Source organism: Lepeophtheirus salmonis, chromosome 8, assembly GCF_016086655.4.
Source record: "Lepeophtheirus salmonis chromosome 8, UVic_Lsal_1.4, whole genome shotgun sequence".
Taxonomy (NCBI): Eukaryota; Metazoa; Arthropoda; class Copepoda; order Siphonostomatoida; family Caligidae; genus Lepeophtheirus; species Lepeophtheirus salmonis.
This window is the reverse complement of record NC_052138.2, coordinates 18,691,934-18,707,017: the sequence shown is the minus strand read 5'-3', so window position 1 is coordinate 18,707,017 and position 15,084 is coordinate 18,691,934. Positions and strand designations below refer to the sequence as shown.

Here is a 15,084-nt window from a genome sequence, read left to right as displayed (position 1 = left end):
GTTCATCTTCTTGGCAATCAAAACAGTGCTTGAAATCGACAATTTCAATGCTTTGATCCACATTTTGACAATTCCCCGTCGAGAGTGTTGTGCATTTTTGTCATCAAAATTACCGGAACGGAATATACGACACCAAAATTGTCTGTAATTGGCTGTTACAGGATCATGAACATAAATTCTATTCCCATTTTCAGCTGGATGGCTTGCATTTTCACCTTTATCGAAGAAAATCTCTAAAATATGGTGTGTTTTCTCTTTTCTAGTGTCCATCTTTCACCTGCACTCTAACAACTTTACAGACACTTTTGTCAACCAATCACACAAGTGTCTGTAAAGTTTTTTTTTAGTGGAAAATCTTATCTTTCATATACAATCTAGCGTAACCCGATTGCACTTAGACAACGTGATATAATAATTACTAAAGACAACTATTGGAAAAATAATTAATTTCTTTTTACAACATCTAATATTATGCAATAATGAAATGTGGGATTTTATGGGAAATCATACAGTTGTAAAACCTCGAGAGAGCCCTAGAAAAACGAGATCATGAAATCTCAAGATAGAACCCCTTTTATGTATAAAAATAAATCATTATGTCTCTTCACCTTTTCCTCATAAATAATTTAGATTTCAATTCGTTATATTACTGCCTAAAAATGATTCAACTTGACTCAATTTCCAATGAGTTTTAAAGGTTGATAATATAATTGAAACAAATCATCACAAATATATATCTCAGTTAAATTTACGCTTAGAAAGAAAAAAATGGTCCTTCATAAGTATATATAAAACGGCATTAAAATATTTCTCTTCCGGACAATATACTACAATAAGAGAGAATAAATGTGACAAGCCATGATAAAAACGAGACAAAATGTGACAAGGACGTAAAAATTTGCTGACGAAATTAACACTGACTCGACTCAAGACGTTACAGCACTAGGCAGACTCTGCACACAGCTTTTTAAGGTGGAGAGACATGGTTGGGTTTCACGAGGGAGCTACCCAGGTTATAGATAAATGTATGGGGTCATTTTCTTTCTTTTTTAAATTTGAATTGATATTTTTTTCGAAAATAAACTTATTTTTATTAGTGAGGTGACATTAATGTATATTTATTATCCTTTCCCTTAAATTGAACCTGTACTGTAGGCCCTATATTTTTTATAATCAGCGCAATACCCCTCCTTCTAAAACCGACCTTAAAATAATGCTAATGATGCCATAGATGAGCTCACAATAATTATTTTTTTAAAGGTACATGCATTGGGAACTTTGGTCATGGTTCTGGGTATCAACTGGATTCTATTATATATTGTACTGTGATCTTCCACCTCGATTTTACGAATATTCTTTAGGAATAGGGACTGCAAGTATCTTTATCAGTGCGACATCCAATATATTTTCAGATTTTAGAGATGCAATTCCACACGGTGAGGATATTGTACCAAAATATTATATATTCAACATGACTCAATATTAATTATACTAGCCAACATATTTTTGCCGTTGGATTAAAGATATTGTGCTCTTGATTGTTTTACCTTGAGTCACATGAAATCGACCTTTATGATCGGATATTTCTGCTGTAGTGGAGGATAGAGTACAACAATTTATATAATGTCTGTGAAATTTGATAACTAAATATTTGTTCAAGCAGCAAATCTTAAATAACTTTTAAAAATTTTATTTTATTAAGCTGCTTAAAAAAAAACGATGTCTTTACTTTACAACAAAGTATGATTTTAATTTTTTATCATTGGGATCAAAAATGATGCACTTATTAGACTACCAAATAAAGGGAAACATTTGGCATCATTTTTTTTGTACATAAATACAAGACATTTTCTCGGAATAAGGAAAAAATTAAAAATAATTGAAATGTTTTTGTTTTTTTTAATCCGGTAACATGTAGTAATAAACTATATTTTATGCCTTTGTTTTTAATTTGGATCCTTTAAGGCGAAAAATAAAGCTTAATGATGTAGATGTTGAAAAAAAAAAAATTTTTAAAAGTAAAAGAAAACATGTTTAAAAAAGAAAAGAAAACAGGAGCACATCATCTCAATCCAAGGGCAAAACAAATTTTCAAATTTTGTCCTCTAATTTTATAATTTACTTTGCCTCCGATCCTTCGTTTATAGGTTGGATGCGGCATTTATTTAACTTTTTCTGCTTATGTATTTGTTCCTGGCCACTGAGAATTATTTATCCGTGTATTTTTGGGATAAATACTGGATCTCTCATTTCAGAAATGAGTGAAATTGAGGAGGTAGGTTATTCTATGACTTAAACAGATCTTATAGACTTATTCCCTAAAGGAATCTTATGGAGAAGTAGCTTGTGAGGAAGAAGGGCCTCCTCCAAACTACATGGAAGTTAGAAACCAGGACCCCCTGCCTCCATCATATCAAGAAACTCTAGCAAGAATACGACGTCAATTACCGAAACTTAGTAGATCCATTTCCTTGAGTGCACAACGAATAGGACGCTCAATGTCTTCGTTCAAAGGACATCCAAATCGACTAAAAAGCCAATCTACCACAAGAAAAAAGGAAATAGAAAAGGAACAGCAGGAACATTTAGAATTTTCATGAGGAACATTATGGATTCTTATGACAAATGTAATTTATAAATCAATCAAAACTCAGTCATATTAATTAATTATTAAATATTGAGGTGTAACAGTTTATGATTAAATAAATATGTGCGTAAATAAAACTTGAGTTTTTTAGCTTACAACTATTACAATTGAACGTCATGACAGCTAAGCTGTTCTCCCCCTAAACATTCTTCATATGTTTTGTTTTTTCTCTACAAACGAGTAGGTCATATATTTTTTTTAAATCTAGTTCTATGCAAAAGCGTAGAGGACAGACGGCCGACAAGGCACACTTCACAGGTTGATATAATTTTTCAAAAGTTGCAAACTATGAAATATGTATAAACACTAAGAAGAAATTTTTAAAGGTATTTAAAAAAATATATATATATAAATTAATAAAAAAGTCATTGGAAAAATATGTATAAACATTTTTTTCAAACGACATTCGAGGATTATTACTACTGTTTTGTAATATTAGACCTACGTTTAAAAAAGAATCAAAAAAATGTATTAAAAAAATTGCAAAGAATATACGGGCAAAATTTGAATACCCCTCCAAAAAATTCTACTTCCTATCTACTGGTGTCATGACATCAATAGTTTCGTACCAGCTCCGGTACCAAAAATGTTATTTTTTTTTATTATTAATGACCTAATAAAAAACAATAAAATAGTAACGGTTAATTTACATCCACTCCCGGGGGTGTTTGCATAATTTTTGAAGGGCGTAGCTGACTAAAACAAAACAGGCCATCTCAGAGTTTCTGAAAAATACAGAGCTCCAATATACTGGTAAAAATGATGCTTTCAATTATTATAAAATACTCGTAGCGTCAAAATTGTTCAAATTGTTTTTTGAACAGCTTCAAAATAGTCTTAGGCAGTTTTATAAGGCAGACTCAAAAAGTGTCTAGAGGAAATACTTTTATTCGAGGCAACGTCCGATATATTTTCGCCATCCTCCCTCCTTTAAAAAACAGCTGAACTTACATATTTTTTCAGATTAAACTTATTTACTAGCAAGGCCGACCCGTGGCATAGACAATATAGGCAAATGGTAAGGGTGCCGTTCAATCAGGGATAATATAATAGTTGCAAAGAAAAAAAAAGTTACCTCGAAATAACCCGAATTTTCGGCTCGGGCTCAATTTTTCAAACATGATGGTATAAAAAATTAATAAGGCTATAAAATCGAGTGTAATTATGTGTTCAAAGACTCGCAACTGTGAATTGTAGTTTAAGATTAATGACATGAATTTGATATTCTAATAATAAATTATCCACGGCTTGCTAGCCCCATTCATCATTTTATGAAATAGGGGTCTTTAGCTTAGGTAAGATTGTCATTTTCTACGTATTTATTAGTTTCTAATCATAATTGCTAAATATTTCATTTAAATCGGGACTCCGCCCCTTAAATGGAGAAAAACACAGCAAATTCCTACAAAACTACAAATTGTGTGGTTAGTAATGAAAAGAGACATAAAGTCTAGATAGTACTAGGTTAATATAAATACAAGGTAATGGCATCATATAATCAGGCTTTCCAGAATTTTCAATTTGATACGCCTTACTGACTGACTGACGTCATAGAGTATACCCGCAGTACTCTTACAGTAACAGCCAACGAAGGCAATATGTAGCTACTCTTGTTAATAGGAACTCTTTGAATTCACTATTAAAAAGTATGGTGGAAGTCAAAGATTAGTGAAAAAAGCGTAATGGTATAACCTTATGTTTCTATTAATCTAGGACATTACCCAGGGCCGTCAGAAAGGAATTCTTGCTTTGTACTAAGAAAATTTTTCGTCAGGATAAAAAAATATTATTTTAGGATTTATTTTCTATTAAAAAAAAGGTAATTCGACCAAATTAAGAGAAAAAATTTAATTTTTCAATATTTTTTTAAATACATATATAATTACTGAAAACCCTGGTACCTCTATTTTGATACATTATTCTGTTCTCACACCGTAAAACATTCTTCAAATTGAAAGGGTTACCATGTTGATTTTCTGTTTCTTTTTTTTTTAAATGCCCAAAATACACACGATTTTAATCACTACCTATGGAACTCTAAAACTTTAAACCAAGTAGCGAAACGAGCACGAAAACAATAAATACGAGAAAAATGTCTTGGTCGGAATTTACTTTTTTTATACGCCAGGGGCATTATCTGGTTATTATTTCTATAATAACAACTCTAGCTATAAACTAGAATGTATTCGTGCATTAATAAAAATAGCAAGATTTTAGTCACAAGTGTAGAAATTAGAATACTGAATATATACTAATTCTAGTATTAATGAATAACTATTAACTATAGTTTAATTATTTTAGTAATAAATTATATGAGGTGATAAGATGAATGTATGGGAGTCTTCCGATAATGATCGGCTTTGACAGTCTAAACTTGTCCTTCAAGGGAGCGGATGAGGTTTTAGACCATATCAAGAGTAATTTTAGGGAATAACTCTGCTATTCAATGGACCCCTACTGTATGACTTTGCTTCCCACTGTCGGATGTTTCCTACAGGAACATTAGTCTATATGTTCTCCATGTTTTGGAGTAGTTCAATTCTAAAATTCACCAGGAGGTCCTTGAGGAGGATGAAATGAGCTGTTTTTTTTCAGACAAGGCTTCAAAATTCAAGGCTCCATCTTTGAATCCTTCATACAATAATTTGTTGGGTCTCTCCGGGGTGGAGAAATTGATGGACTTTCATGAGGTTAAATTGGAAGTTGGGCCATCTCAATACTGGCCTGCAGAGGGAATGCTCGTTTCTTTAGACGGAAAAGAGGGAAGATGGACTCCGGGACTACATGTGACAGATATTGATAGAACCTTCAAGACGAAGCTACGAAAGAGGCCGTTATTGAATTTGGAATAAATTAAAATTTTAGAGATGACCTCAAGTGAAGGATAAATATTCCATAATAAATTAAAAGAAATAAATTTTGTAAATTATGCTTGAATTTGTGTTCCTTCTTTTCAAATTGATTGCTGTAAATCTTTTATTTGCTCTTTAGTTTTAGATTAATTTATGAGAAGATACTCACTTCACACATGTATCGCCATCGGAGAGGTTCTTCTCATGAAGATGTAAAACTATTTAGTCTGCAATGAGAATATAAAATAATTGAAACAATATATTGACAATTTTAATATATTTCTTAAGTGGTTTGATATTAGTGGTATGTTCCTTCAGTTTTTATTAACTTATATATATTGTTCATGAGTTACAACGACTTTTTAGTAATTTCAGTCGCATGAATCGCAAGCTTTGGTTATAATAGCGCATTTAAGCTCAATTTCCTTGGAAAATTCTTTATATATGCCTGAATGGCGATCTTCATGTACAACCACTTATCAAATTTTTGAGAAAACTTGGCACCGAAAGCAAAGATCCAGAAGATTTATTGGCAGATTATGGGAACCAGTGGATCACTTCAAGGAAACACGGAGGTCAAAATTATTTTATTTAAGGAGATACGAAGGAATTGGGGCCTTATAATATAAATGATATTTTGAACTCCATAATACTCATCCTGCAATAGAAATACTGAGACGGTCCCTTCAGGCTTCCTGATTTCATCTCCGTGGGTAATCGTGATCTTCAAAGATGGTATTGACAAATTTGCGAATAATTTGAGCAAAAGTTATGCCTGCAGGCATACTTATGTGTAATTTTATCTCCTCTAGAGATCATCATCTCCTTGCTCGAACCTCCCATCGAAAAAAAGATGCCAAACTCAGACGTTTAAGCATCAGTATTAATTTCAAAATATGGATATAATTCCAGGAGGATGAAGAACACAAGACTCTTAAATTTGACCATCATTTTAAGTAACTCAGACTCTAAGATGACAATGTGATTGATGGTTTATAAGGTGCATGAATGTCCCCTTTATTAAGATCAAATTGTGAAGCTTCTATTTCTATTGCCTGGCTTGGTAACCAAGATACATGAGTTTAACAGATCACCATGATAGATGCTCCCACTTATATGAAGTTCCTATTTAATTTAATTAACAACCGGTCTCCTTATTTTTTTTTAGTAATAGTAATAATTTTAGCAATATAATTAACTAAATATATAACTTATTAAAGACTAGAATATGACATAAGATATTGATAAACAAAACAAAAAGACACATGTTAGAGTCTGCAGTATAAATAAATTAATGAATTCATAGGAAAAACGACATCTACCGAAAAAATATGAAAAATACTTACCATACTATTTTCTCAGGCTAACGGTTGCGTTTCGCTACTTGGTTTAAAGCTTTAGTTAAAATAACAAGATTTTTTGCAATAAACTAAGTTTAAATCATAAATAACTATAAGGGCGCTGTCGTCGCAGAAATTAATGTCAGCTATTCTAGGGGGCAGTAAATCAATCAAATTTATTATTATATGGAAAAAAATCATCAAGTGGTAATAGAATGCTGTATACTTTTATAATAATACAATAAATTTATGTATGACGTATTAAAATTTTGAGTGAAGAGGTCGTGGCGGCAATTATCATTTATGTTTACTATTATTATCTATTTACTTATTTAATTTTGTATTGTCCAGATATTTTAAAAGAAGTCCGTTATCCATCCGTGATTTAATTAAATAATTCAAATAGTGTTCAAATAGCTCATAGTTGTGCAGCTTATTTTTTTTTTTTTTCCTTTTTGTGGGTTTTTTTTTATTAACTATTACATTTTGACTACAATTAATAATTAAATTAAATACTTGAGGAACTGCTTTTGGTTTTTTTCCAAAATAAGGGTGATATTTTTCTAGGTTAAAATAACTAATTAGTATAAAATTCACTTTTTTTTATAAATATTTTATTTTTTAATATAAATTATTAAACCAAAATACCGGGCCGTGCAAAATTATTTACTGATGATGTAAATATACTTTTTAAGAGGTTTTGTGGCAACCAATCTGATTGTTTCGTATTTTTACTGTTAAAATAAACAAAAACCCTTCCTGTGAGACCGTAACAACTTCCACACGTGAGACCATGACCAATCAGGAAACAAAGAGGATCGAAATTGCAGCCCTCCTCCGAGCGGGAGTGCCTCATAACAACATTAAGGAACAGGTTGGGGCCTCGTTGAAGACAATTTACAACGTTTCCAAGCGCTTGGAGGCTGGGGTGATCTCAAGCATTCCCCTGGGGCTGGCAGGAAGCCCACTGTCTCAACAAGGCAAGTAAAGGTAGTGTTCAAGAGGACTCCCAACAGGTCCATTGCCGACATGGCCAGATAGATGGGAACGTCGACATCAACTGTTTCAAGGGCATTGAAAAGGGCTGGAGGAAAGTCCCTGAGGCGTACTGAACGCCCTCTGCTAACTGAACGTCAGCGAGAAGTCAGACTTGAGCGTGGCAAGAAAATCTTGAATGATATCAAGAGCTCATCTGGACGCATCATCATTTTTTCAGATGAGAAAACTTTTACGGTCGATCCTGTTTTCAACAGGGCAAAATGACCGTGTTGTAAGCTTTGGAGATGTTTGGAGATCCAACGGGAAGGCCATGAAGCCGGTATGGTCCCCACTGCCTCAGATTAACAGCGGAGGATTATAGGAAGATTCTGGCGTCCAAGGTCCTTCTGTGGAACAAATCCATAGTCGGCAGCTCTCCTTGGGGTTTTCAACAAGATAGAGCACCCACCCACGCTTCCAAGAAAGCTCAGGAGTGGCTCAAGGACAACATGAACTTTTGACCAAGGACTACTGGGCCCCTCAGAGCCCAGATCTCAACCCACTAGACTTCTCTATCTAGGCGCACGTGGAGATCAAGGCCTGCAAAAAACGGCATAAGAACATAAATGCCTTAAAGGCTGCTGTCAACAAGGCCTGGGCCTCCATCGACGCCGATTACATCCAGCAAGTCTGTGGCAGCTTCAGAAGTCGCCTGACCAGTGTCATTGAGTCAAATGGTGGCTACATTGATTAAATTTGATCACAAACTATTTTATTATTCTAAAAATGTATGAATAAATTGTTTCTCAAGTCATTCAAATGTCATTATTGTCCGCAATATGTTCTGAAAAAAAATCGGTAAATAATTCTGCAAGGCCTGGTATTTCATCTATTCTTTGACGAAATTGTATAAGGTCCTTTATTTCTATGGAAATAATAATAGCATATTTTCCATTCAAACTAATCATAAATTTTTGTAGAACTGTGTAAAATTATTTTTTTTTATTTCAATTGTAATTTTATGTATGTGCTACAACTTCTATTTTTTTTTTTTTTTCTACGTATTTTTTTAAATACAAAAATAAATAAAATGAAGTATGTATTATTCAATTCTCAAATAACCGTATTCATTCTCAAAACGGTACTTGTAGCGTTTGTTTGAAACGTAAATTATTGAACCAAAATTTTTCAATTATCATCTTACAAAAGTGCATAAGTATGGCATAAGCTATCCATGCAAAATTCAAACATTTTAGTTGTTACTGATAACTAATAAGAGATAATTATTAATAGCTAACAAAATTCCATTCATAGCATAACTTTCCTCCCGCCAACAGCTGACTCATAATCCCCTACTGCAGTGCCATCAACTAAAACTTCGTCACTATATATATCCTCTATGGTTTAGATGCACTTCGCAAAAGTTAAGCCATTAGGAGCGAAGGCTTAACATTTCTTCTGAATTTGAAGAGCTCCTTCTTTTGAAATGATAATTTTTTTTAATGAATAATGAATCTTTAAGTCTCAAAACAAGCTTGGACTATTACTCAACAATTAAGTATTTACATGCAAAAAAAAAAGTATGTCTGAAAAAAATTACAGAAGAAATTATTTTAATTGTTGTCCAAACAAGAAAAAACTTGATAAAGCCTTCTTCATATCAAAATGATATTTTATAAATAAGAAATGGATTTACGATTCTCAAAATTTGTACATAATATATGCCCTTGTTAGTCTTCAAATGTCTCGTATTAGTTAAAATAAATGTTTGTTTAAAAAAAAAGCAAAAAATGTCGTTACAATACGTTCAAAATGTAAGGCGTGCCATTTTGAACTTTTTCTTATGGATATAGCTACAAATGTTAATATTGCAAGTACTTCACATGTAAAAAATAAGGTTTTATCTCAATCATCATGAGCGCCCTTAGCAAAGAACATAATTTAAAATAAATTAAATATTCATGGAGATATTACATGTTTAAACTGGTATAAATAGCCATGTAGAAAAATCTATACTTTGGTAGATAGGCGCCATTAGTAGAAATCTGCTAATCTTCTATTTTTTGTAGCCATTTCACTGGTCAGTGAATGAATATGAGCGTCTTCCAATCCTAATGAATTCATATCCCTTTCCATTGAACCACCAATAACCTCAACCAATTTTTATTACTTATTTTATTCATCTTGTGATTTCTACAAATGATCTCTTCAGCCAAATGCAAGCCTCTCCGTCCAACTTGTACAATAATAATGATGCCAAAATGACGATTGGTCAATAAACTACAAATTGTGTGGTTAGACATTTTATAGAAGTTAATCAATATACAAAGTAATAGAAAATTGTACACACAAAATCAGATCTATAAATTTTGAATGTACATATAAAGCTATATTTTAGCCACCATATCTGCTGTCAGAGAGCCACATAATTAATGATGAAAATCCGGTGTATTTTTCAGTTGGCCCTTTATTTTGGAATTGGTAGTCTGAAGAATCATAAGTCATTATTATTTCATTCTTGAGTAGTGAACATCCTTCCTACATACATTCAGTTATATTCTAAACCTGATTGTGTGCTCATAAAAGACGGAGCGTCACCCTGAGGATTTGTTGTGGAGTTATAATTATAAGTTCTTATTGGACTCAGAGTAGAATTGGGGATCGGCATCGGATTAGTTATTGAAAATTTCCTTGTTTATTTCCTTTTATCCTTCCTCCCTTGTCAGCTGATCTAATTCTTATGGGACATTATTCTTTCTCTTCTCCAAAATATTCTTCAAATTGTCAGGGTTACCATAATAGAGAATTGTTTACCATGTTGATTTTCGTTTTTGTTTTTTTTCATACATTCTACACTGGATTTTCATCATTACCCTTACACTATAGTCATCCTTGCTTGCTGATACGTTATAATTTTCAAAATCTAAATAATTAATATGATCGCTCAGGGTCGGTGATACCGGAAAGGGGGAGGCGATCCCCATAGATTATTAGAGTCTGAAAGAACAGGACGTCCAGAGGAACTTTTGGATTAATTTTTAAATAAAGGCCTTTAGAAAAAATAAATTATATATGTTTTTCTATAAAGAAGACTCTTTAGAAATAGATAAAAATTTTACTTCATTAAACTAGATATGGACATATTCTAGAAAAAGGCACTCCAAATAAAAGGAAGCATTTTTCTTTAAGAAAAAAAACCGCTATTCCGTTAGAATATTCATTATTAATTAAGAAGGGAAAAAAGGAGATGTAAGTCGGAAATTTGAAAGAATTTGAAAATTTCAGCATTGTTGATATCGGCCATTTTGGGGGACTAACCCAAGTTTTATAACAATAAAGACTCTTTTTTCATCAATAATAATGAAAATAATCAACTAATGGATCTCAAATTGGGACCAACAAATAAAATGAGTAAAACCTTACTCTTCTATAAAAATTATATCCCTTTATTGCCTAGTTCCATAATATATCAGACACTAAAATATATTAAAAATATGTTATTACATCGTTATACAAATGTTGTTTTTTTCTATATTTTAGATAAAATTAAACTATTAGAATGTTATTTTTCTCAAATTACACTAATTTTTTCGTCCTTAATTGAAAAAAAAAAAAAAAAAATCGAGACAATTTTAGGGATTTTTAGCTCATAATACTTTGATTTAATCCAAACATCCGTGTTTATTATATGTTTCAAATAGATTTCATATTTTTTTAAATTCCATTGGATGAAGTTTCCTACTTGGTACTTTCCGCTTTTTTCTCTTGGAAACATAATAAAATTGCATTAATTCCCTTAATAGGACATCCCTTTAGATTAAAGGAAGCAATAATTTATGTAATTATTAATACTCAGAAGTGCAACATTGTTTTATGAATTAAGATGTAACCAAGTCAATTACTGCAAAAGAGTGAGAGCAAATCAATAATATTCTAACAATGTAACATGATTTCAATAATCGTCTTGCAGCAATAATAATCTACTCAGTACTTTTATCAATCAAAATGCCTCAAAATTCTTGAATATCTCATCTAAAATTTTGTTTCTCAAGCAAAGAATCTATTTGATTTTAAATAAAAATAAGGAAAAATGTTTCAAAAAGATCTCAACTGCTAATTTTATCTCAGAAGTGTGATTGAATTGTGAGTTAGTTCAATTTTATCTCCAGTGTAATATATATGTGTTTCATAATAAAAATTTGATTAAATTTAAAATAATTAATAAATATGCTTGACCTTGAAATTGTAATTGTTTAACCCTTTGAGGACGATTGGTTCAATGGTGACCCATTAATGTTTTCTCATTTACTGTCGCATTCATTGTCAATTTTTACTTAAAAACCCTTTGTACTTGAAAAGTAGTACATTTCGAAAAGCTTTAGAAGTTTATACATCTCTGATGCAATTCAGCTGTGTCTAATACGCAATGAAATATTCCGGATGGCAAAACTTGAGCATTTATTTCATAATAACTCTGCTCTTATAGTTGTAAGGGTAAAAAGCTTCGACGGGTGCAAAGAAACTGAGACAATTAAAATAATTTATAAATCTTAAGTATATATAAATAAATCTGTGCGAATTAGAGGACTGTAAATGTCTGGGTCACCAGTGACCCAATCGTCTCAAAATGGAGTTTTATATATTGTAACTACAAAAATAAATTAAAATATGCCTTTGTAACAAAATTACTTCATTAATGTAAATATGTACCCAACAAAGTATTTCATCATTCACAATTCATCATCTGTACCCAAAAGTTAAAAAAATATATACTATCTAAAACCGTCTTGTATATTTTTATAGTACCATCTAGAGCAGTATTTCCCAAACTTTTCACATCCCATACCCCTTGAAGCATTTAATCCCCATCCATGTAGCCCCACTGTAATAAAAATAAATAAATCTTCCCGCGACACGTACCCCCTACAATTACGTCGCGTATCCCTAGAGGTACGCATACCATAGTTTGGGAAGCCATGATCTAGAGGAATGACCATTTTAAAATGCAGACAACATTTTTTCACATGATACTGTTTTAGGGAACAATTAAAGTATTAAAAAATTACAAGGTTATTCTAAGATAGAACAGGTTTTTCTGAAAACAAAGTAAGTAGATCCAGTTAATCCAACTTCCACCCATAGTACCTCTCCGTTCATTAAATGCAATATACAAATAAGTTAGTATTGTTTTCATAATGTCGAAGAGAAAGATCTTTGTAAAAGTTGATGTGTCCGGAATCTGTCAAACGGACATAATGGCCTTGCTAGAAGCAGTCTTTGGCGAGGATGAAGAGGAATTGGACAACTTGATATGTGACTCTGACAATGAATTTGAGTATGTTGACGAAGCAGTCCGAAATACTATTGAGAATGAGTCTTTAAAGAAGACTATTGAGAACAAGGATGAATACTCTCTTGATGCCGTGGTAAAAAGGCAAAGGAAAGAACCTGAAGATTCATCGTCCGACCCTTCTACTGGAGAAGAAAAACAAAGTCCTTTGAAGAACCCTGGGATTCCTGTCGTACAGAGTCTAACGAAGAAGAATACAATCGACGCTCATGACATAAAACGTAGGAAAATATTTCCCCATGCTATGATAATATAAGTTATTATATTCCTTTTTATGAATAGTTCCTAAGATTCACATCAATACAGCAAAGCTAAATTTAACCCTCACAATTGTCACTTACCGGAGCAAGTTCAATTTGACTTTGATCATGAAGTCTGTCTCAGAATTTGTGATATGGTTCATAGATCTTGATGAGCTTTATCGTCTTATAGTAAAAGGAAGTATGAGGTAAATATAATTAAACCTTTTAACGTTGTTTGTTCAATCATTTTTACCATTCTAACATAGCTACGCTCTACTGAAAGGTGTTGCCTTTGTCGTTACAACTGAGGAAGTCAAAGTGTTTCATGGGATAATACTGGGAACGTAACAATCATGTGAAGACCGATGACAAGGCATGGAAAGTACGACCACTTTTGGGTCATAGGAACAAAATATACCAACGTTATGCCCAGAATTCTAAATTTCATTCCATAAACGAACACATGACAAAGTTCAAGGGCCACCATAGAATGCGCCAGTATCTCAAAGACAAGCCAATTAAGTAGGGATTCAAGAACTGGCTTGGATGAGATGCAAAGACAGAATACTGTTATGAATTTGATTTATACCAGGGTAAAGCGGGAGGACCATCATCCAAGTTCGGTCTAGGGGGTGACGTTTTGTTGAGTCTCACTTCATCACTGAAGTTTACCTACGCCAGAGTCTTTGCGGACAATTATTTTAGCTCGGTAAATTTGGTACGATAGCTAAAGGAGAGATTAACTTATTATACTGGAACAATTCAGAAGAAAAGAAAGGGACTGCCAGAATGTATTCCGGACAAAGAGTTGAGGAAGACAACGGGAAGTATGGATGCATATGTCAACGTGAATGCAGGTGTTGGGTCCTTAAATGGTTCAACCCCCGGGCAGTACATATCATTTTTTCTATGAATGCCTGCCATGACACTGTTATGGTCAACTGCAGGAAAAAGGTGAACTCAAAAGAACTTCAAATTCCATGCCCTACTGTTGTGAAGCTTTATAACACGCACATGGGCGGAGTAGATAAAGCAGATCAACTTGTGTCTTTAGAATCTGGGGCAGAAAATCTTCCACTAAATTCTACTTGCGCTTACACATTGATTATTTCGAACAGGCGTTAGTGAATGCGAAGATTCCTACGAACAAAAAATTGCTCCTATAAGCTCGGCAAAAGACTTTCGCATGGCTTTGATCAAGGGAATGGTGGGAGACTTTACATCTAGGAATCGAGTCATCACCCCAGCATCAATTCAAAGCTTTGGGACACCACATCATTTACCGTCGCCTCTACCAAAAAGAAAAAGGTGCTAGTTTGTTAAGCGAAAAGGATCGATAAAAAGGCAACCATGGGATGCACTTCAACTTTATGCCAAGTACTTGCGTTTTGTCTGGAGCCCAGTCAAAATTGTAATTTGAAGTAACATGGATCGTAGGCCTTAATAAAATAATGTATGTATTTGTAAAAGTAATTAAAAAATAAACTATGTTAAAAAAGGAAATTTACACTAAAATGTATGCATCAAATTTACCAAATTTGACAATTGATACTCCAGAGACTTTCTTAAAGTGATGAATGTTGAAAATACAAATTTGTGTTACATATAATATAATTTATATATAATATTTTTTGTATTAATTCTTCAACCGAACTTAATTCTTGAATTTACCTAT

General features: G+C 32.6%; 2 protein-coding genes across 3 annotated transcripts in view; both read left to right on the top strand.

Moving 5' to 3' along the window:
• The window catches only part of LOC121123090 (uncharacterized), a 32,888-nt gene extending 30,164 nt beyond the window's left edge, over positions 1-2,724 (top strand). For both annotated transcript variants that reach the window (XM_040718176.1, XM_040718174.1), the window contains 3 exons: positions 1,261-1,436; positions 2,148-2,275; positions 2,325-2,724. The gene's annotated coding sequence lies outside the window, so the exon portion shown is untranslated. The remainder of the gene's footprint in view (positions 1-1,260; positions 1,437-2,147; positions 2,276-2,324) is intronic.
• A 10,209-nt stretch (positions 2,725-12,933) lies between these two features.
• On the top strand, positions 12,934-15,028 carry LOC121123642 (uncharacterized). The gene is made up of 3 exons (XM_071890744.1): positions 12,934-13,388; positions 13,450-13,615; positions 13,676-15,028. Exons 1-3 carry the CDS (start codon positions 13,013-13,015, stop codon positions 13,755-13,757), a joined length of 624 nt encoding a protein of 207 aa, XP_071746845.1. The 5' UTR covers positions 12,934-13,012; the 3' UTR covers positions 13,758-15,028.
• The last annotated feature ends 56 nt before the right edge of the window (positions 15,029-15,084 follow it).

Excerpts from the sequence above, each read along its gene's own strand:
- LOC121123642 (XM_071890744.1), top strand. The coding sequence starts at position 13,013 with ATGTCGAAGAGAAAGATCTTTGTAAAAGTTGATGTGTCCGGAATCTGT. Across the intron at positions 13,389-13,449 it reads CGACGCTCATGACATAAAAC|TTCCTAAGATTCACATCAAT; the intron begins GTAGGAAAATAT and ends TTTTATGAATAG. Across the intron at positions 13,616-13,675 it reads ATAGTAAAAGGAAGTATGAG|CTACGCTCTACTGAAAGGTG; the intron begins GTAAATATAATT and ends ATTCTAACATAG.